Genomic DNA, 22282 nt, shown 5'->3' with positions numbered 1-22282 from the left:
ATTGGTGCCCCATTAGTACAGCATTGCACCAATAACCAACATTCCAGTGAATCTTTAAAATGTATGGTTATAGACCATATAATTCCCAATGCTCGAGGCGGCAACATTGACAGGTTACTTTTACAAAGAGAGGCACGTTGGATATATTGCCTCAATACATTAGAACCTCATGGTCTCAATACTTCATTACATTGGACCCGTTTCTTTTAAGAAAAGGGACGCACAGCTGATTTACACGTCACAATTAGTAGGTGGAGCTTTGTGTATTCAAAAGTCGAATGCCAGCGCCATTTTTTCATCAGATACTGCCTATACTGAACGCCGTTAAAGTGAGACCTAACGTCATAAATTTATATGGTATGTAAACTGTTTAATACCTATCAATAGCCTTGTAGATTAAGCTTATGTTTTCCTCATTTCATATAGATATATGCCTATTGCCCTTGACAAAGCAAACAATAGCGAAACAGGCTCCTGTCGGGCGGGCACTGTTCTTGATGATCTGATCAAGTTTCTACAAGTGAAGCGCGAGGGCTACAACAATCGCTGGATTGAAAGCAACAAAGCAACCCGCAGCTTCTAAAGAAAATGAGATAAGTCAAAATATATACTTATCTTTTCCATATTGCTTCGTTTGACTACAACAGCATAAAAAGTTTTTTTAAAGTAAAGACTCTAAACCCCATGTATGCACTGGAGAAAAAATCACACTAAAAAAAGAGTGACGATCACAATAAGACATTAAAGCACATTCACTTAGAACGCAATTCCCGTGCATCACAGGTGGTTGGGGGCAGTCTATGATTACATTTTGTCACAGCTACACGGGCTCAACAAAAGCCAGACACATACAAGTGTCCATGTGACTGTATGAGACGCTCCTTATATCTATACACATATTGGTATTTCCAATATATTTCTGTTGTGTCAAGTAGCTCTCCTTTTTCAATTTGTGTATGCTACAACTATATCAAGGTAGAGTTCAGCCATTAATTTCCTTCTTTTTTTGTATTATAGGAATAAGCAGTGGATTTTCCCCAAGTCCATTTTAATAATGGTCTATGGACTTTTCATTTAGAAAGCCATCCAAACCTTTTTTAAACCCATTTAACTGCTTTTACTACATTCCCTGGAAACAAATTTCAGAGTTTAATTACACGTTGAATGAAGAAATATTTTCTCGTTTTAAATTTACTACTTTCTAGCTTCATTGCATGCCCCCTAGTTCTAGTATTTTTGGAAAGAAGAAACAAGTGATTCACGTCTACCTGTTCCACTCCATTCATTATTTTATAGACATCTACCTCCAAGCTGAAGAGCCCTAGCCACTTTAGCCTTTCCTTATAGGGAAGTTGTCCCATCCCCTTTATCATTTTTGTCGCCCTTCTCTGCACCTTTTCTAATTTCACTATCAGCCTTATTTTCGAAAGTGATGGGTGCCCGTATTTTGACCCAAATCGGGAAATGGGCGCCTTTCTCCGGTGGGCGCCCAAATCGGTATAATCGAAAGCCGATTTTGGGCGCCTTTAACTGCAATCTGTCGCGGGAACAAACAAAGTTGACGGGGGCGTGTCAGAGGCGTGGTGAAGGCGGGACTGGGGCGTGTTTATCGGCCGAGCAGAGATGGGCGCCCTCGGCCGATAATGGAAAAAATAAAAGCGATTTTAGCGAGAAGTTGGGTCGCTTTTTCTGGACCCTTTTTTCTCACGAACAAGCCTCCAAACAGTGCCCCAACTGCCCAGATGACCACCGGAGGGAATCGGGGATCACCACCCCTGACTCATCCAGTGGTCACTAACCCCCTCCCACCAAAAAATATTTTGTTGCCAGCCTCAAATGTCATACCCAGCTCCATCACAGCAGTATGCAGGTCCCTGGAGCAGTTGTTAGTGGGTGCAGTTGACTTCACCCAGGTGGACCCAGGCCCTTCCCCCCCTCCACCTGTTACACTTGTGGTGGTAAATGGGAGCCCTCCAAACCGCCCCCCAAAACCCACTGTACTCATATCTAGGTGCCCCCCTTCAGCTATAAGGGCTATGGTAATGGTGTAGAGTTGTGGGCAGTAGGTTTGGGGGGGGGGGGATTTGAGGGGCTCAGCACCCAAGGGAAGGGAGCTATGGACTTGGGAGGTATTTTACTTTTTATTTTAAATTGTTACAAGTGCCCCCTAGGGTGCCCGGTTGGTGTCCTGGCATGTGAGGGGGACCACTGCACTACGAATCCTGGCCCCTCCCACGACCCAATGCCTTAGATTTGTTCGTTTTTGAGCTGGGCGCCTTCGGTTTCCATTATTGCTGAAAAACGAAAACCGCCCAGCTCAAATCCGCACACATCCGATGCATTTGCCCGGTACAAATCGTATGATCGAAAAAAAAAAAGATGGCCGCCCATTTTTTTCAAAAATACAGTCTGTCCTGCTCCTTCACGGACATAGACGCCCAAGGAGATGGGCGTTCGCGTTCGATTATGCCCCTCTATATCTTTTTGGAGATTCGGTGACCAGAACTGAACATAATATTTGAGGTGCGGTTGCACCATAGAGCGATACAAAGGCATTATAATATCGTCATTTTTGTTTTCCATTCTTTGTTTCTATTTGCTTATACCCTACACTGTCAATTAAAATGTCCTATTACGTATTGTGTTGACATTGTAAGTAGTATACTATTCCATAGTTTGTATTGTTATTTGAATACTAGTAAAAAAGGCCCGTTTCTGACACAAATGAAACGGGCGCTAGCAAGGTTTTCCTTGGAGTGTGTATGTTTGGGAGAGTGTATGTGAGAGTGACTGTTTGAGAGTCAGAGTGAAAGTGTGAGTGTGTGAGAGAGAGAGTGAGTCTGGGTGTGAGTGTGTTTGTGAGAGAGTGTGTGTGAGAATGAGAGTGTGTGCAAGTGTGTATGTGAGACACAGTGTGAGAGAGTGTGTGTGTGTGGGCAAGAGAGAGAGTGTGTGTGAGACACAGATTCTCTGTGAGAGTGAGTGTATGACACCAAGCGAGTGTGTGAGTGACTGTGTGGCACATAGAGAGTGAATGTGATACAGTGTGAGACAGAGTGTGTGAGAGTGAGAGTCAGAAAGACATTGTATATGAGAGAGAGAGTGTGAGCCGTGCCCTCCCAATCCATGGCCATCTGTCCCCTGCCCCCTCCATTCATCCTTTTCCAGCAATTCCCCTCTGTCCCTGAGCCCTGCCCTCCCAATCCATGGCCATCCATGTTTGTCTGTCACCTGCCCCCTCCATTCATCCCTATCCAGCATTTCCCCTCTCTGCCTGAGGCCTGCCCTGCAATCCATATCCATCCATGCCCATCTGTCCCCTCCATTCATCCCTATCCAGCAATTCCCCTCTCCCTGAGTCCTGCCCTTCCAATCCATGCTCCTCTGTCACCTGGCCCCTCCATTTTTCCCTATCCAGCATTTCCCCTCTCTGCCTGAGGCCTGCTCTGCAATCCATATCCATCCATGCCCATCTGTCCCCTCCATTCATCCCTATCCAGCAATTCCCCTCTCCCTGAGTCCTGCCCTTCCAATCCATGCCCATCCATGCTCCTCTGTCACCTGGCCCCTCCATTTTTCCCTATCCAGCATTTCCCCTCTCTGCCTGAGGCCTGCTCTGCAATCCATATCCATCCATGCCCATCTGTCCCCTCCATTCATCCCTATCCAGCAATTCCCCTCTCCCTGAGTCCTGCCCTTCCAATCCATGCCCATCCATGCTCCTCTGTCACCTGGCCCCTCCATTTTTCCCTATCCAGCATTTCCCCTCTCTGCCTGAGGCCTGCTCTGCAATCCATATCCATCCATGCCCATCTGTCCCCTCCATTCATCCCTATCCAGCAATTCCCCTCTCCCTGAGTCCTGCCCTTCCAATCCATGCTCATCTGTCACCTGGCCCCTCCATTTTTCCCTATCCAGCAATTTCCCTCTCTCCCTGAGTCCTGCCCTCCCAATCCATGCCCATCCATGCTCCTCTGTCCCCTGCCCCCTCCATTCATCCATTTCCAGTAATTCCCCTCTCTCCCTGTGCCCTGTCCTCCTAATCCATACCCATCCATGCTCCTCTGTCCCCTGCCGCCTCCATTCATCCTTTTCCAGCAAGTCCCCTCTCGCCCTTCCATGACCCCCCCCCTCGCATCCATGCTACTCTCTCTCCCATGTCCCAGCCTGGCCCGCCCTCTTCTCCCCCCCCCCCCCTTCGCATCCATGCCTCGCATCCATGCATCCCTTTTTTTTTTATTATTCTTTTTAACTTTACCTCCGTGGCGGTTCGTGCAGCGAAGCGTCAGGGAAGGAGGCGGCGCTCCCGACGTCTAGCTTTCCCTTCGCTGTGTTCCGCCTTATTTTGAAGGCGGAACACAGCGAAGGGAAGGCTAGACGTCGGGAGCGCCGCCTCCTTCCCTGACGTTTCGCTTCCCGATTTGTTTGTTTTTTTCGCGAGGGCGGGGCAGAGACGGCTGGCTGGCTTGAAGGCTTCACACCACGAATCCACGAACCCTACAGCTTCAGTGACGTCAGATGGCTTCAGGGCATGGCTTCAGGGCTTCAGGGCTTCACAGAACGTTGTCCTCATTAGAACGTTCACGGTGCGTTTTATTATATTAGATTTTTTACTGCTGTAATTGTCTATTGCTCATGTTTGGTTTATTCTTACGTATACCGCCTTGAGCGAATTCCTTCAAAAAAGCAGTAAATAAATCCTAATAAATAAATATAAAATAAAGATAGGACATGGTGCTTCGATTTTGCATGTTTCTTATCTGATTTTATCAGATACAGTGTTTTTTTTAATGCTTTTGACTGGCTCCAGGCGAACATAGCCGAGATAAAAGTGTCCGTTCCGGACGATCTGCCAGTGGGAGGGAGGTTAAAGTTTTTTCACCAACGGTGGCCACTTTTAACCTCCGACCGGTGGGTTCTCCAAATAGTCCGGCTGGGATACTCCCTCAATTTGATCTCAAAACCTCAAGAGCCGGTAGTGGGAGGCGGGGCTGGTGGTGGGGGGCGGGGATAGTGCTGGGCAGACTTATACAGTCTGTGCCCTGAAAAAGACAGGTACAAATCAAGGTAAGGTATACACAAAATGTGGCACATATGAGTTACCTTGTTGGGCAGACTGGATGGACCGTGCAGGTCTTTTTCTGCCGTCATCTACTGTGTTACTGTGTGTGTAATAAAACCTAACATTCTATTTCCTTTCTTAGTCACCACTGCACACTGAGCAGAGGGTTTCAACGTATCATCAACGATGACACCTAGATCCCTTTCCTGGTTGGTGACACCTAATGTGGAATCTTGCATTACATAGCCATAATTTGGGTTATTCTTTCCCACATGCATCACTGTGCCCTTGCTCATATTAAACATCATTTAGATGCCCAGTCTCCCAGTCTCGTGAGGTCCTCTTGTAATTTTTCACAATCCCCTTGTGATTTAACAATTTTGAATAACTTTCTGTTGTCAGCAAATTTAATTACCTCACTAGTTAGTCCCATCTCTAGATCATTTATAAATATGTTAAAAACCAGCGGTTCCAGCACAGACCCATTGAGAATACGGACCACTGAACCCTACTCTCTGTTTTCTATCTTTTAGCCAGTTTTTAATCCACAATAGGACACTACCTCCTATTCCGTGACTCTCCAATTTCCTCTGGAGTCTTTCATGAGGTACTTTGTCAAATGCCTTTAGAAAATTCAGATACATAATATCGACCGGCTCACCTTTATCCACATTTTAATTTGCTCTTTGAAAGAAATGTAATAGATTGATGAGGCTTGATTTCTCTTCACTAAATCTTGTTCTTTATAATAGCCTCTACCATTTTGCCCAGCACCATCAGGCTCACCAGTCTATAATTTTCCGGATCACCTCTGGAACCTTTTTTTTTTTTTTTTTAAATCAGCATTACACTGGCCACGCTCCAATCTTCCTGTACCATGCTTGATTTTAAAGATAAATGACATATTACTAATAGTTCTTCAAGTTAATTTTTCATTCTATCAGTACTCTGGGATGAATACCATCCAGTCCAGGGGATTTGCTACTCTTCAATTTGTCAAATTGTGCCATTACATCCTCCAGGTTTTTAGAGATTTAATTCAGTTTCTCTGACTCGTCAGCTTTGAATACCATTTCTGACACTGGTATTTCTCCCAAATCTTTCTCAGTGAAGACCGAAGCAAAGAATTCATTTAATCTCTCTGCTATGGCTGAATGGCTGAATGCCCCTTTTACCCCTCGGTCATTTAGCAGTACAACTGATTCTTTTGTTGACTTCTTGCTATACCTAAAAACATTTTTACTATGTGTTTTTGCCTTCAACGCAATCTTTCTTTCTTATCAGCGCTTCGCATTTGACTTGCCATTCCTTATGCTGTTTCTTTATTAACTAGTAAAAGAGGCCCGTTTCTGGAGCAAATGAAACGGGCGCTAGCAAGGTTTTCCTCCCCAACACCCCCCCTTCTCCCTCCCTCCCTACCTGCCGACCCCTTCGTCGTTCTGACACCATTGCTCCGCACCTCCTGAACGCACCGTACGCCATTGCTCCGCCCTCGGTGTGTGACGCCATTGCTCCGCCCTCGACATCATCACGTTTGACGTGAGGGCGGGGCCCCGAGAGTTGGCGATTTCGGTGGCTTCAACACCACGAACCCTTCGAACCAGTCTTGAAGGAAGTGACGTCAGTGGATTGGCTTCACTGACGTCAGTGTCTTCAGAACGTTGAGGGTGAGTTTTATTATATAGGATATTCAGTCGGTTCTTTGTTCCATTTTCTGAAGGATTTTCTTTTAGCTTTAATAGCTTCCTTCACCTCACTTTTTAATCATGCTGGCTGTTGTTAGGACTTCCGTCGTCCTTTTTTAATAAGCATGGGATGGTATTTTTGAACAACATCCATGCCTGATGTAAATTTTTGACCCTCGCAGCCGCTCCTCTAACCTTTTTTTTCACCATTCTTCTCATTTTATCATAGTTTCCTTTTTGAAAGTTAAATGCTAACGTATTGGATTTCCTGTGTGTACTTACTCCAAAGCTGATATCAAATCTGATATTATGATCACTGTTATTAAGCAGCGCCAGCACCATTACCTCCTGCACCAGATCATGTGTGCCACTAAGGACTAGGTCTAGAGTTTTTACTTCTCTTGTAGGCTCCTGTACCAGCTGCTCTATAAAGCAGTCCTTGATTTTGTCAGGAATTTTACCTCTCTAGCATGCCCTGATGTTACATTTACCCAGTCAACATCGGGATAATTGAAATCATCCATTATTACAGTGTTGCCCAGTTTGTTAGCCTCATAAATTAAAGTAACTCTCAAAAACCTTAAAAACCTTACTTAGGGGCACAAAACCAAGTTATAATTAAAACCATGCGATCTTGTAGAGCTTGTTGACGCCCCTCCACAAGTCGTTGGTGAGGCCCCACTTGGAGTACTGTGTTCAGTTTTGGAGGCTGTATCTTGCTAAAGATGTAAAAAGACTGGAAGAGGTGCAAAGAAAAGCTACAAAAATGGTATGGGATTTGCGTTGCAAACCGTATGAGGAGAGACTTGCTGACCTGAACATGTATACCTTGGAGGAAAGGAGAAAAATGGGTGACATGACACAAACGTTCAAATATTTGAAAGGTATTAATCCACAAATGAACCTTTTCCAGAGACGGGAAGGCGGTAGAACTAGAAGACATGAATTGAGGTTGAAGTGGGGCAGACTCAGGAGTAATGTCAGGAAGTATTTTTTCACAGAAAGAGTGGTGGATACATGGAATGCCCTTCCGCAGGAAGTGGTGGAGATGAAAACAGTAATGGAATTCAAACGTGTGGGATAAAAACAAAGGAATCCTGTTTAGAAGGAATGGCTCCACAGAATCTTAGTGGAGATTGGGTAGCAACACTGGTAATTGGGAAGCAAAACCAGTGCTGGGCAGACTTCTACGGTCTACGCCCTAATCGTAACTGAATAGATATGGATGGGCCAGAGTGTAAATTTTAAGGGGCTTCGATGTTAGCTTCAGAACTTTTAGTACAAGAACAGCACTGGGCAGACTTCTACAGTCTGTGCCCTGACAATGGCAAGGAGCAATCAAACTTGGGTATAAAGTATCACATACCATATAAAATGAGTTTATCTTGTTGGGCAGACTGGATGGACCGTACAGGCTTTTATCTGTCGTCATTTACTATGTTACTATGTTGTCACAATAATATCACTTTCTTTGAAATAAGGCAGCTGTTCAAAAATTAGAGAAATCTGTCAAGTGAATTAACAAACCTAACTTTTCTGTTGATAACTAGTGGTTGGTATTGGTTTGTAAATAAACTTTCAGACAGTTATGCACTGCACAAAAACTGGTATATTTGCTTTTTATATTGCTGAATTTCACAACTTGTGATTTAAATGCCAAATTCTTTGAGCCTTGAATACATAAGTTTATCCAGCTGGCTGCTGTTTTGTTGTTGTGGGTTTTTTTTTTTTTAAATATACTTCTAAACTTAAATTTAAACCAGTGTTATATGAGCTGAGGTTCAGTCTTCCTCATGCTCTAAAGTCTCTATAAAAGAATACACTGCAAATGGAAATCATATCAACCACATTTAGCAAGAACTAATCTGTTTAGTTTTACCCACTGGATATAGTCAAAATATAGGATATCCTAAACTGAAATACCTTTCTAAATTAGAATCTGTTGTGCACAGTATATTGTGTGGCTGAACATTTCAGCACACTCAATTTCTGATTAGAGCATGCTGAAAAGTGCATTAAGCATGGTGGTACCACAGAAGGTGCTAGAGAACAGCAACAAGTGCCACAGAATCTAAAAAGGCATGATCAAATGTACATAATGGGCAGATTCTATATATGGCTTCAAAAATATCAGCGTTGAAAAAAGCAACCACACTTAAAGTTAGATGCAGTTTACAGAATAGCGCTTATGCCTGGGAATCATGCCTAACCTGGCCATTTGCACCAACTGAAATGTGTGCAAATGTGCGTGCCTACATTAAGCGCATATCCCCATTATTATATCACAACGTGCATTAATTTTAGGAATGCCCTTGTTATGCCCATGACTCTCCCACTTCTGTGCCCCTTTTACAGATCATGCATAAATTTTAGGCACAGATCCCATGCCTAAAATTACACATGTAAATGCCAATTAAATCTAATTAGTGCCAATTATTGGTGCTAGATAGCTCATTATTCAAATTAAATTGCATGTGCAAATTGGGCACCCCCAAATTTACACACACAATTTTTGGAGGACTTTTACAGAATTATGGAGAATATCTATGGAGGTCTTTTACTAAGGTGCACTGGCGTTTTTAGCACGCGCTAAAAACACCAGTGTACCTTAGTAAAAGACACCCTATATGATTTCATTTTTTCTTGTAGTTGTACTCTTTCCAGTGGAATACTTTTCAAACCTTTCATGCAGGCACACTTAGCCAGTTGTGTTTCAGTCTCCATTATATACAAACTTCTCACATATATTCATTACGGTTATCTTGAAAACCCAACTGGCTAAGGTATGCCTGCAGGAAAGAGTTGAGAAGCACTGTTTTAATGCCTAGAGCTACTCTAATACCAAATCTTAAAACAGTTTGCCTCAACTGAAGAAACAAAACAGAGTGATCAGCCACATTTTGGCTTCAAAATGAATGAGGGCATCTTGTCTGTATGACCAAAGATCTGTATCTTTATCAGACCCAATGTGTTTAAATTCTGACCAAAATCCATAACAAGTCATTGCTTTGCATCTTTGTGATTGATATGTTGGTTAGTTCACAAAGTTTTTACCTCTTTGTCAGATCGCCTTAGGTGGTTACATCTATCCAGAAAAGGATGTCCTGCCATGACCCATTCTTTCTGAATTAGGCTCTGAAACCCAGTGATGGTGCGAAAATAAGGATCCTGCATCACTTGTATGAGTGATGCTACAATACAACTGAGATCTCTTCCTTCTTCTTCTGTGAACCAAATTAAACACTTAAAACAGAACTTAAAAAGATGAACATGGCTGTATGCATCTGTAAAATTTGGCTCAGGGCACTGTATAATTATGTTCCTCTCAAGACTTTTCATATTTACCATTTTAGCTAACTGAAACAAATTGTATCTATTTATAGCTCTTTCCTCATCATGCATCTTTGAACAGGGAAAAGTTCAAAGCTTACTGCTGGTAGGGAGAAAAACAAAAGTCTGTTTTATTCCTAAGCTCAAAAGTGCAAAACGTCTGCCTCTTGAAGAAAAAACAAATGGGGAAAGCATGCAGAACATGGCTCACAGCCCAACCGCTGTGTGTGTTGTGTGAACATACTGTAACTTGTGTTTTGTGTGCAAGCGGGTGGAGAGGAGGACAATTCTAGTGGTTGGGGCAGATTGAGGGGTAGTAGAGAAGTTGAGAACGTAGTTTTGGGGAATAGGGCAGAATGAGAGGTGGTGCAAAATTTGTGAGGGTAGTTTTGGTGAAGGAGGCAGTTTGTGGGGTGGTGAGGCAGTTGTCAGGAGGTATCTTTTGAAGCTGGAGCCATTGGCAGGAAGTTCTGTATTTTGTGGGGATTTTATTTATTTATTCATTCTTATATCCCACAATTATCCAAAAACAAGTTTCAGTTCAATGTGGCTTATAATTAACAATTAGGAAAAATTACAAATTGTGTTGTACAGTTTCATAATAATGAGCATGGTGGCATAGTTGAGGGGGTAGTTTTGGGAGAGTTCAGAGTAATTTGCAGGGTGGTTGGGCACTTGTGAAGGCAGATAGTTTTTAGGGGTTGGAGTGGAGTGGTGGGGCAGTTGTAGGGGGGAATTTTTGGGTGCAGTGGCAGACTGCAGGGCAGAGGGACATCATGGGGAGGGGTAATTTTTGGGATACAGGGGCAATTTGCCAGGTGACGTGGTAGTTAGGGGTAGTTTTTGATGGAGGTGGCAATTTACAGGGTGGTGGGGCAGTTGAAGCAGGATAGGTTTTGGGGGTGGGGCAGTTTGTAGGGTGGTATAGCAAATTTGCAAGGTTAATTTTTGGAGTAGGTACAGTTTGGGACTTAACAGAATAAGAAACAGGAAAAGGCAGTTTGAAATGACAAATTCATTAACTGCTATGTTTCACTGTATATGAGTTCTAATGCTACAGAAGTTGAAATTCTTCTTATAGAAATACATTGGGCTAGTTTCTGGTGAGCTTATTTCTCTGGAACCTGGCACCATTTTCAAACTTGATGTGACTTTTTACCATTTTTCCCCACATGCCAAGTTTTCATCCCATTCTGTTAAATATTCAAACAGTTATTTTGTCCCCAGAAAGGCAAACATTCTTGGACTTCTTTAGTAGTTCAGCTGGGTTGGAAAGAATTTAAAAAGAAAGGAGGGAAGGGAGAGTGTCTTTGAAATGCTGCAATTAAAACTATTTTTAATTTCTTTTTTCTGCTTTTCAGATCTTACTGGTATAATATTAAAGAACTGCTTCATAATGAATTGAATCTGACTTTGCCTTTGATATCAGGTTCTGACCAGCAAATTGTGCTAAGAAATTGACAGATGTGCAAGTAGAACATAGGTTACAACTAAAATAGAATAGAGGACCCTTAAAGAGCTCCACTTTAATGCTGGCCAAGGAAATGTTCATACTCTGTAAATAAGGCTATTACTTATGAAAATATTAGTAAAAGAGGCCCGTTTCCAACAAAAATGAAACGGGCGCTAGCAAGGTTCCAGGGCACCCCCCCCCCCCCTCTCCTCCGAGTTCTAGCCCCCCTACCTGCCTCCCTCCCTCCAAGTTCCAGGCACCCCTCCCCTTCGAGTTCCAGGACCTCTTCCTTCCATGTCCAGGACCCCCCTTCCCCTTCCATTTCCAGACTCCCTGCTGGTCGAATTCCAGGACCCCCTCCCCCCCCTCCCGTGCCAGTTCCAGGACCCCTCCCCCATTCCAGTTCCCACTCCCTCTCCTCCCCTGCCCTCCGAGTTCCATGCACCCCCCGCGCCTCCCTCCCTATCTCTCTCTCTCTGGCCTCTGAGTGGAAGCAGGACGTGTGCGGCTGCCCCTCCCGTTCGTAAGTGCCGGAAGTTCTTTAAAACCTTTTACCTCGTGGTCCACCGGCTACAGTGAAGTCGAGCAGGCACGGCACGGCACTTCAGACTGCCTTCGCTTCTGTTTCAGCTCTGCCTCTAGTCCCGCCCTCATTCCGCAAACAGGAAATGAGGGTGGGACCAGAGGCACAGCTGAAACAGAAGCAAAGGCAGTCTGAAGCGCCGTGCCGTGTCAGCTCGACTTCACTGTTGCCAGCGGATCAGGAGGTAAAAAGTTCCGTTCGTAAGTGCTGGCTGTTCTTTAAAACTTTTTACCTCGTGGTCTGCAGGCAACAGTGAAGTCAAGCAGGCACGCACGGTGCTTCAGACTGCCTTCGCTTCTGTTTCAGCTGTGCCTCTGGTCCCGCCCTTCCGCAAACAGGAAATGGGGGCGGGACTAGAGGCAGATCTGAAACAGAAGCGAAGGCAGTCTGAAGCGCCGTGTGTGCCTACTCGACTTCACGCTTGCCAGCGGACCAGGAGGTAAAAAGTTTTAAAGAACAGCCGGCACTTACGAAGGGGAGGGGCAGCCACACACGTCCTGCTTCCACTCGGAGGCCACAGAGAGGGAGGGAAGCAGGAGGGAGGCGCGGGGCAGTGGTACTCGGAGGAGGGGGGGGCGTGGAACTCGGACGAGAGTGGAAGGCGGGAGGAAGGTAGGGGGCATGGAACTTGGGGCGGTGGAACTTGGAGAGGGGGGCATGGAACTTGGATGGGAGTGGAAGGAGGGAGGGAGGTAGGGTGTTATGGAACTCGGAGGGGAGGGGCAATTCTGTAGTCACCTCCGGTGGCTGGTGCTGGCTTCCCTTCCCTCTCACTTCCCATTGGTCCACCCTGTGACGTCATCCCCAATGACCAATGAGAAGTGTGTTGCGAACCCAGGCATCCAGACGGAGGTGCAAATTATTATATAGGATGGTTAAGATTACAGTGGTATCCAATTTTCAGCAAAGAACTGATTTCAAAAGAGGTTTCATCAACCATGGCTACTATGTCAGCTAATATTTATGCTCCATGGTGTCAAGTTCCAGAATCCATAAGTGCAACTTTACAGAACACTCAGCCCCTACAGAAGTGAGCTTAGTTTTACTCACATGGCAACAATTCAGGTTACTCAGACAAGGCAACAATTGAATATTTTTTCCAAACCAACACAATGTTGGAAGAAATTATAGATAAGGGGTGGAAAAAAAATATGCCTGGAAGCAAAATAACTCTCTGAAAATTTAATGGAATAGGGACAAATTTGATAGGGGGGAAACCCGGTAGACACATTGGGCCCGATATTCAGCTGGCAGCGATTAGAATTTTCCTAACTGCCGCTGGCGTTAAACCCCGAAATTCAATGCTGGGCCACGTCCAGGTACCAGCATTGAATTTCTGGGTTTCCGGAACCAGCAAACACACTGCCAGTTAAGTGCGATATTCAGCACTTAACCAGCTATGGGTTACCATATAAAGATAGGATTGACATTTTTGTGATACAATTTATGTGGTTAACCTAGCCAGTTAAGTGATGGCTCCACCCCCTACTCCCAAAACACCACCAAAATAGCCGGTTTCAGGTACAGCGCTAACCAGCTATTTTCAGCAGCACTAACTGGTTAAGTACCGCTGAAAATAACTAGGTAGTCCCAAACAGCCAGGAGCCCATTCTGGTCAGTTAAATCTCTCTGAATATCAACCCCATTGTGTTCAAAAATGGGCCAGGTCAGATCAGGGGTACCAAAGAAAAACTATCTAATGGTTTACTATATTATCACACTTGTTTTCATTTTATTATTCTTTCCAAAGCAATGGAATATGAGTACCGTTCCAGCCACTCTGCCCCTCTCTCCTCCAGGTCAGAAACACACACATGGATAACACACGCACACACAAGCAAAGAGGATGAAAAGAACCCCATGAGCTATGATTCACATGCTTTCCCCATCTGTTAGTGTTTGCTCTAGGTATGGTACATGATCTAAAAGGAAAAAAACTCACAATAATGGCTACAAACATGTGAACCAGATAGAAAAGAATGAGGCCTTGCAGGAGAGACCAAGTGAAAAACAGGACCAACACATGGGATGTTAAGTATATATTAAAAACAACTCAGAAGATTCTTTGCCAAAGATACAAAAATAAAAGATGTATTACTAGCCAGTTATCCAAATGATTTGTTTCAAAGGATGAACCAGAATAGTCATGAAAATCCTGCATTATGGGGGCAATTTTACAGAGCATTTTATACTAAAACATGCAGAGTACATGCACATTTTTAGACCTGCCTTGGAGCAGGGATAAATTTGTACATTTGTCCATTATTAGGGATAGCTCTGTGAGCCTATTTAATAAAAGCACACAGGCATAGAAAGCATATATTGGAATGCTTTCTATACCCCATTATTAAATTATCCCATATATGATTAGCTTGTAAAAGCAACCACCAATTCCCAACACAAATGTATTGTCTGCCTGAAGTGTAGCATATATTCACATAAACAGCCTTGTGGTTAGAACAGCATGGACCAGGGAAACCAGGGTACAAACCCCAATGACACTCCTTGTTACATTGGGCAAGTCACTTCACCCTCTATTGCATCAGGTAGAGACTGTAAACTCTTGGGGAACGGAAAAATACCTACTGTTTGTGAATGCAACTTACCTTGAGCTACCAATGAAAAGGAGTGAGCTAAATATAATACAGACTTTATCATATACACTCATTAGTGAAGGAGTGGCCTAGTGGTTAGGGTGGTGGACTTTGGTCCTGGGGAACTGAGGAACTGAGTTCGATTCCCACTTCAGGCACAGGCAGCTCCTTGTGACTCTGGGCAAGTCACTTAACCCTCCATTGCCCCATGTAAGCCGCATTGAGCCTGCCATGAGTGGGAAAGTGCGGGGTACAAATGTAACAAAAAAAATTATTAAGAAAGCCATTATTCAAGAGTCAGAAAGATATGACAAACACTAATGTCTTACATTTAATTATGCTTAGCAAAAATGATCTTGTGAGGTGACAAGTATCTTGCTGTTTCCCAGCACTGTCCTGGAGGCACACCTGGCCCATTAGATTTTCAGGATTACCACAATGAAATACACATAATGGAGACTTGCATACACTGAAGACCTAGAATATGAAAAAAAACAAAAAACTCTCTCATGCATATTTATTAGGGATACCCTGAAAACTAGACTAGTTAGGTATACCTCCAGGACGTGGCAGAAATAATGACCACAGAAGATAGACAAAACCCTTTGTCCATAACGCTGAACATTCTACAGGCATCTGAACCACTACAATGACATTTTGTGTTATAAAATGGATTACCTTGCAGGATGACTGATAGATGCTTAACATCAAGCATATAAACCAGTTCAATGGAATGTCTCAGGAACATCCTAAAGAAAATAAGTGAACAAATCCAAGGGAATATAAATATTTTTTTTCCAAAACAGTTTTGCTGTAATGCAGAAGGGCTGCTTTTCAAAACAGAACCTATGCTACTAGACAATCTATGTCTTTTCTACTTTAAAAAGAAAAACTCTATAATCAAATGGAGACTGCTAAGTAGGATACCAGTTATTTCTGAATTGCCAGATCTAATTAAATGATTAAACTTATACTGATTCAAACCAAATGGTTAAATCTGTACCATATAAACCATAGCTGCCATATCTCCCATACTTAATCGCCTGATTCTCTTATCAGAACACGGATTTCAATCTGTCAGTTTTAAGAAACCAGGCCCAGAAAATAGCATAAACTAAACATTTATGAAAGAAACTGCAGCAAGTGATCAGGGTTGCCAGGTGGAAAATATTTTTCCAGCCTAAAGGAGCCCAAAATCCAGCCCAAAACCCGCCCAAACTCAAACCCCGCCCCTGACACCCCCGCCCCCGCGTCATCACCCCCGCCCCCGCCGTCATCAACCCCGCCCCCGCCGTCATCGGCCCCGCCTTCCCCGTCACTAACCCCGCCTTCCCCGTCACTAACCCCGCCTCCCACGTCACTAACCCCGCCTCCCACGTCACTAACCCCGCCCACAAACGTAACTAACCCCGCCCACCGCGGCCGAAAAAGCCACCTAAAAAAACCGCCCGAAGCACAAAAACCAGCCCAAAAAACCGCAACCCGCCGCGGGCAAAAATTTCCCGCGGCGGGTCGCGGAAAACCGCCCAATTGGGCGGTAAAACCGCCCACCTGGCAACACTGCAAGTGATTCATAGTTCTCACAACCTATTTCACTGCTCTGATCTAAGAAGGAAGGTTTTGTCCTTCAAAAGCTAGTAAAAAACTGTATTAAGTTTGTCAAATAAAAAGAGATCATCTTACTATTCTTTTTTTTTCTTTGTTTTATTTCTATCCATTAAACCTTTACAGTAGACTAACATGGCAACCACACTACCTTAACTCAAATTCACAGGTCTCACGTGGCAGTACTCCAGGGAAACAACAAACAGGTCAAGTTTGTAAAACATTCCTAAATAATATCTGAGATTCCTTTACATGCATTAGTTCTAGTTTATGGTCAACTATCTGTTTTTGTTATTCCGAAAACTATTATTTGTAGTCTCCTGTTCTTACTAATGAAAAACTTTGTTCCAAGCTTATATCAACTACACATAACAGAAGCTAAAAGCTTTGTATTAGTGTACAGAATACAGAGGAAGAGTAATGATACTTTTTGGAACATCTTCAACTACAAAATCAAGAACAGACCAACTGTAATACCAAGGAACCTCCAGCAGTAATAAAGTAATTGAAGATGATATTCAGTGGGACAGCAGCCATATAATTTAATAAGTATTGCCATATAGGGACAGACCGAAGGTCCATCAAGTCCAGTATTCTGTTTTCAACAGTGGCCAATCCAGGTCACAAATACCTGGCAAGATCCCAAAACAGTAATACATTTTATGCTGCTTACTCTAGAAATAAGCAGTGGATTTTCCCCAAGTCCATTTAATAATGGTCTATGGACTTTTCCTTTAGGAAGCCATCCAAATCTTTTTTAAACCCTGCTAATCTAACCACTTTCACTACATTCTCTGACAACAAATTCCAGAGTTTAATTACATGTTGAGTGAAGAAATATTTTCTCCGATTTGTTTTAAATTTACTACTTTCTAACGTCATCTCTTCTCCATATAAAGTTAAATTTTTGCAGTGATAAATGTACAAGCACCATTGCTGAATATATACTTACAAGTTATTTGTATAGTACTGATGCTCACCTGCTATAGATGTTTCCCTGTAGACAGCAGGATTGATCAGGCACACAAGCAGGTGATATCATCGCATGCTGCCAGGACAGACCTGCTCTCCCAGTGCACAGAACTTAGCTTAAATTCTGAGCATGTGCAGCTCTTCCTATGAGCATGTGCAGCTCTTCCTATGAGCTGCAATTTCCTCAGCTCCTCAGCCCAAGAATTAACAGAACTCTCATGGAGATAAGAGGGATTGTGACCCTGATCAGTCCTGTTTGTCTATGGCAAACAACTATTACAGGTGAGAAACAATATTTTTTTTTCAATCACTAAGCAGGACTGTCAGGCACAGAAGTGGGTATCTCCAAAACTCAAGGCTACTCCTCTCTTCGTGTAGTACTGCATTGCTGATGTGCTCCTGGAAAATGGACAGTATACAGACAGATTGGCCAACACAGCACAACTGAATACACTGTCTCTTGTTATGGACTGGCCCAAGCAGCATTGCAAGATAAAGGTATGAAATGAGTATCCAGAGAAGCAGACTTTTGGAGTACTATAATAGTTGCAGTGGTATTAGCCAGTGCATGCAATGATAAGAATCCACATTTTAGTACTTAAAGACTTGCACTGCAGGGAAGACTAACACCTTGTGCTAAAGAAGCATGCAGTCAATCTGCGCTGCGGTTACACAGGGGGAAGTGCACTGGCAAAGACCTCCAGTCTATGATGACAGTAAAAAAAAAAAAAAAAAAAAAAAAACAGAGCACTGTCAGGCTGTTGTACTGCTATGAGGCTGGCTGTGCAACATAATGCACAGAGGACGTCAGCCAGAAGCTTCAGTGCCAACAGGATTATCATGATCCTGAACTATTAAGGGAGCTGGAAAGAACACAACCCATCCTTAGGTCTGTTAGAGCATTGCTTAGGTGGATGCAGTTTTAGCCTGGCAACTTCCATCAAGCTCTTCTGCCCCTATGACTGACAGTCTTGCTCCTTTGCAATTGGACATTAGGAGCCACTGCATAGAGAGGGGAGACAAATGTGACAAGAAAAGGGAACCGATATTTTGGGCAAAATCAGTAGATCTCTACAGAGAAGGAAGTTCTTTGTTCATCCAGGTAGGCTAAAAGCAGATTGCCTTGTTGGTATCTTCAGGAATGGCTTTCTCTTGTCTGGGAAGGCATGAACATATACCAGTGGTTCCCAAATGCCTCTATATCTCTCCATGGTGTGATCGCACCTTGAGTACTGTGTTCAGTTCTGGTCACCGTATCTCAAAAAACTTATAGCAGAATTTGAAAACATTCAAAGAAGAGTGGCCAAAATGATAAAGAGGATGGAATCTTCTCATATGTGGAAAGGCTAAAGAGGTTAGGGCTATTCAGCTTGGAAAAGAGACGGACGAGGGGAGATATGATTGAGGTCTATAAAATCCTGAGTGGTGTAAAACGAGTAGAAGTAAATCGATTTTTTTACTTGTTCCAAAAGTACAAAGACTAGGGGACACTCAAGGAAGTTGCATGAAAATACTTTTAAAACAAATAGGAGGAAATATTACAAAGTAACATAGTAAATGACGGCAGATAAATACCTGTACGGTCCATCCAGCCTGCCCAACAAGATAAACTCATTTTACATGGTATGTGATACTTTATATGTATACCGGAGTTTGATTTTCCTTGCCTTTCTCAGGGCACAGACCGTAGAAGTCTGCCCAGTACTGTTCTTGTACTAAGTTCTGAAGCTAACATCGAAGCCCCTTAAAATTTACACTCCAGCTCATCCCTATCTATTCAGTCACGATCAGGGCATAGACCGTAGAAGTCTGCCCAGCTCCTGTTTTGTTTCTCAATTACCGGTGTCACCACCTAATCTCCGCTAAGATTCCACAGAACCATTCCTTCTAAACAGGATTCCTTTGTGTTTATCCCAAGCATGTTTGAATTCCATTACTGTTTTCATCTCCACCACCTCCTGCGGGAGGGCATTCCACATATCCACCACCCTCTCTGTGAAAAAAATACTTCCTGACATTACTCCTGAGTCTGCCCCCCCTTCAACCTCAATTCATGTCCTCTAGGTCTACCGCCTTCCTGTCGCCGGAAAAGGTTCATTTGCGGATTAATACCTTTCAAATATTTAAACGTCTGTATCATATCTCCCCTGTTTCTCCTATCCTCCAAGGCATACATGTTCAGGTCAGCAAGTCTCTCCTCATACGGTTTGCAACGCAAATCCCATACCATTTTTGTAGCTTTTCTTTGCACCGCTTCCAGTCTTTTTACATCAAGATACGGCCTCCAAAACTGAACACAATACTCCAAGTGGGGCCTCACCAACGACCTGTAGAGGGGCATCAACACCTCCTTTCTTCTGCTGGTAATGCCCCTCTCTACGCAGCCTAGCATCCTTCTGGCCACGACCGTCGCCTTGTTTCTTCACCTTCAGATCCTCCGACACCAACACCCCAAGGTCTCTCTCCTGAGTCAAGCTTACTAAACTCTCTCCTCCTATCCGGTATCTCTCTTTTGGGTTTCCGCACACCAAGTGCATCACTCTACAATTCTTGGCATTAAATTGTAACTGGCAGACCCTCAACCATTCTTCTAATGTTCTGAGATCCCTTCACATCGTTTCTACTCCCTCCAGGGTACCCACTCTATTAACTATTTTTGTGTCATCCACAAAAAGGCACACCTTTCCTTCCAACCCTTCAGCAATATCTCCCACAAATATACTAAACAGAATAGGCCCCAGCAGCGACCCCTGAGGAACTCTACTGCTCACCTTCCTTTCCTCCGAGCAGATTCTTTCACTCAACGAATAGTTAAGCTCTGGAATTCTTTGACGGAGGATGTGTTAACAGCGGTTAGCGTATCTAGGTTTAAAAAAACGTTTGGGCAAGTTCCTGGAGGAAAACACCATAGTTTGTTATTGAGACAGACATGGGGGAAGCAGCTGCTTGTCCCAGGATTGGTAGCATGGAATGTTGCTAATAATTGGGTTTCTGCCAGGTACTTGTGGATCTGGCTTGTCCACTGTTTGGAAATGGGATACTGGGTTAGATGGACCATTGGTCTGACCCAGTATGGCTAATCTTATGTAAACCTGTCCTGGGGGTTCCCCAGCTAATCAGGTTTTCAGGATAGTCACAATGAATATTAATGAAAGTGATTTATATGCAATGGAGGCAGTGGATTCATTGCAGCTAATCAGGTTTTCAGGATAGTCACAATGAATATTAATGAAAGTGATTTATATGCAATAGAGGCAGTGGATTCATTGTGGATACCTTGAAAATCTGACTTGCTGGGGAGCCTCCAAAACAGGTTTGGGAACCACTGGCATACTTCTCATACTACACTGACTTGAGGTTGATGCCTAGGCCAATGATTCCCAAATCTGTCCTGGAGGAACCCCAGCCAGTCAGGTTTTCAGGATATCCACAATGAATATTCATAACATTGTTTTGCATGTACTGCCTCCTTGGAGTCTATCTACTGATGAACACATACGTGGTTTTAAGTATCAAGACAACTGTATTCAGTATATAGAGATTACACAGAACATATTATATTAAATTAGTAGTTTATTTATGTATTTATTTGTTGCATTTATATCCCGCTCTTTCCCGCTCGGTAGCAGGCTCAGTGCGTTCAGTAAAATTGACCCGATGGCCCACAGATTAACATTCTATAATTCTCAATTTTAAAAAATCTGACTCTTCCAGAGAACAAATAAGAGTTAGGGTAAAAGTGCTCTTAAAATACCATCTGTTTTCAAATACAGGCTGTTATCATATCTCTCAACTAAATTGAGAAGAAACAGAGAACATGCTAGAGTCTCCATCCTAGCTAAATGAAAGGATCTCTGTCCCCCCCACCCCCACCCCCAACCCAGGTACAAATGATCCTCTTGTGGCCTAACCTAAGAGGAAGGGTGCAGGGTTGAGTTAGACCACAGAGTGATATGGAATGATTTTATCAAGGATAAGGTAAAATTATGTATAATCATACCTGATAATTTTCTTTCCATTAATCATAGCTGATCAATCCATAGACTGGTGGGTTGTGTCCATCTACCAGCAGGTGGAGATAGAGAGCAAACTTTTGCCTCCCTATATGTGGTCATGTGCTGCCGGAAACTCCTCAGTATGTCGATATCAAAGCTCCATCCGCAGGACTCAGCACTTAGAGAATTACACCCACGAAGGGACACTCTGCCCAGCTCACCACCGCCGAAACGGGGGAGGGGAATTAACCCAGCTCATCCCCACACAAGTGGGGGAGGGGAATCCGTCCAGCTCATCCCCGCGGAGCGGGGGAGGGACACCACACCCGCCGATGCGGGGGGATCTGGCTTATCCTGCAACCGCAACCGCGGGAGGAGCTGACTGACCCTAACACCGCCGAAGCGGGAGGGGTACAAAGCTGCCCTACAGCCGCACGAAGCGGGAGGGAGTGCCGGCAGAATTTTAAGTCTCAATCCAGCCCCGTAAAACGGAGGGGAGAGGAATGCAGCAGCTCACTGTAACACAAACTCGTCTTAACTCTTGAAGAATCCAAGTGAAAAAACTTGAACACGAAGTCTTTCTGAAGTAACTGAAGACTAAACTTGAACCTGAAATGCAACCAGAATAAAAACAGTACAGATATCTGGGAGGGGCTATGGATTGATCAGCTATGATTAATGGAAAGAAAATTATCAGGTATGATTATACATAATTTTACCTTCCATATCATCAAGCTGATCAATCCATAGACTGGTGGGATGTACCGAAGCAGTACTCACCCAGGGCGGGACATTGAAATCCCTGATCTCAACACTGAAGCTCCAAACCGGGCCTCCGCCCGTGCAGCCACAGTCAAACGGTAATGCTTGGAGAATGTATGAGCCGAAGCCCAAGTTGCCGCCTTGCATATCTCTTCCAAGGAGACGGATCCGGCCTCTGCCATCGAGGCCGCCTGAGCTCTCGTGGAGTGAGCCTTCAGCTGGATAGGCGGCACCTTCCCCG

At 43.8% G+C, this 22282-nt stretch overlaps 1 protein-coding gene across 1 annotated transcript in view; it reads right to left on the bottom strand.

The window, feature by feature from the left end:
- Positions 1-22282, bottom strand: part of LOC115458679 (myotubularin-related protein 10-like) — a 140057-nt gene that overhangs the window by 21745 nt on the left and 96030 nt on the right. Inside the window, 2 exon segments of the mRNA XM_030188511.1 lie at positions 9802-9971; positions 15386-15456. Of these exon segments, the coding sequence (XP_030044371.1) occupies positions 9802-9971; positions 15386-15456 (241 nt within the window).

The sequence above is a fragment of the Microcaecilia unicolor genome, chromosome 1, assembly GCF_901765095.1.
Source record: "Microcaecilia unicolor chromosome 1, aMicUni1.1, whole genome shotgun sequence".
NCBI lineage: Eukaryota > Metazoa > Chordata > Amphibia > Gymnophiona > Siphonopidae > Microcaecilia > Microcaecilia unicolor.
Note: the sequence above shows the minus strand (reverse complement) of the source record. Positions and strands in the feature narration are given on the sequence as shown.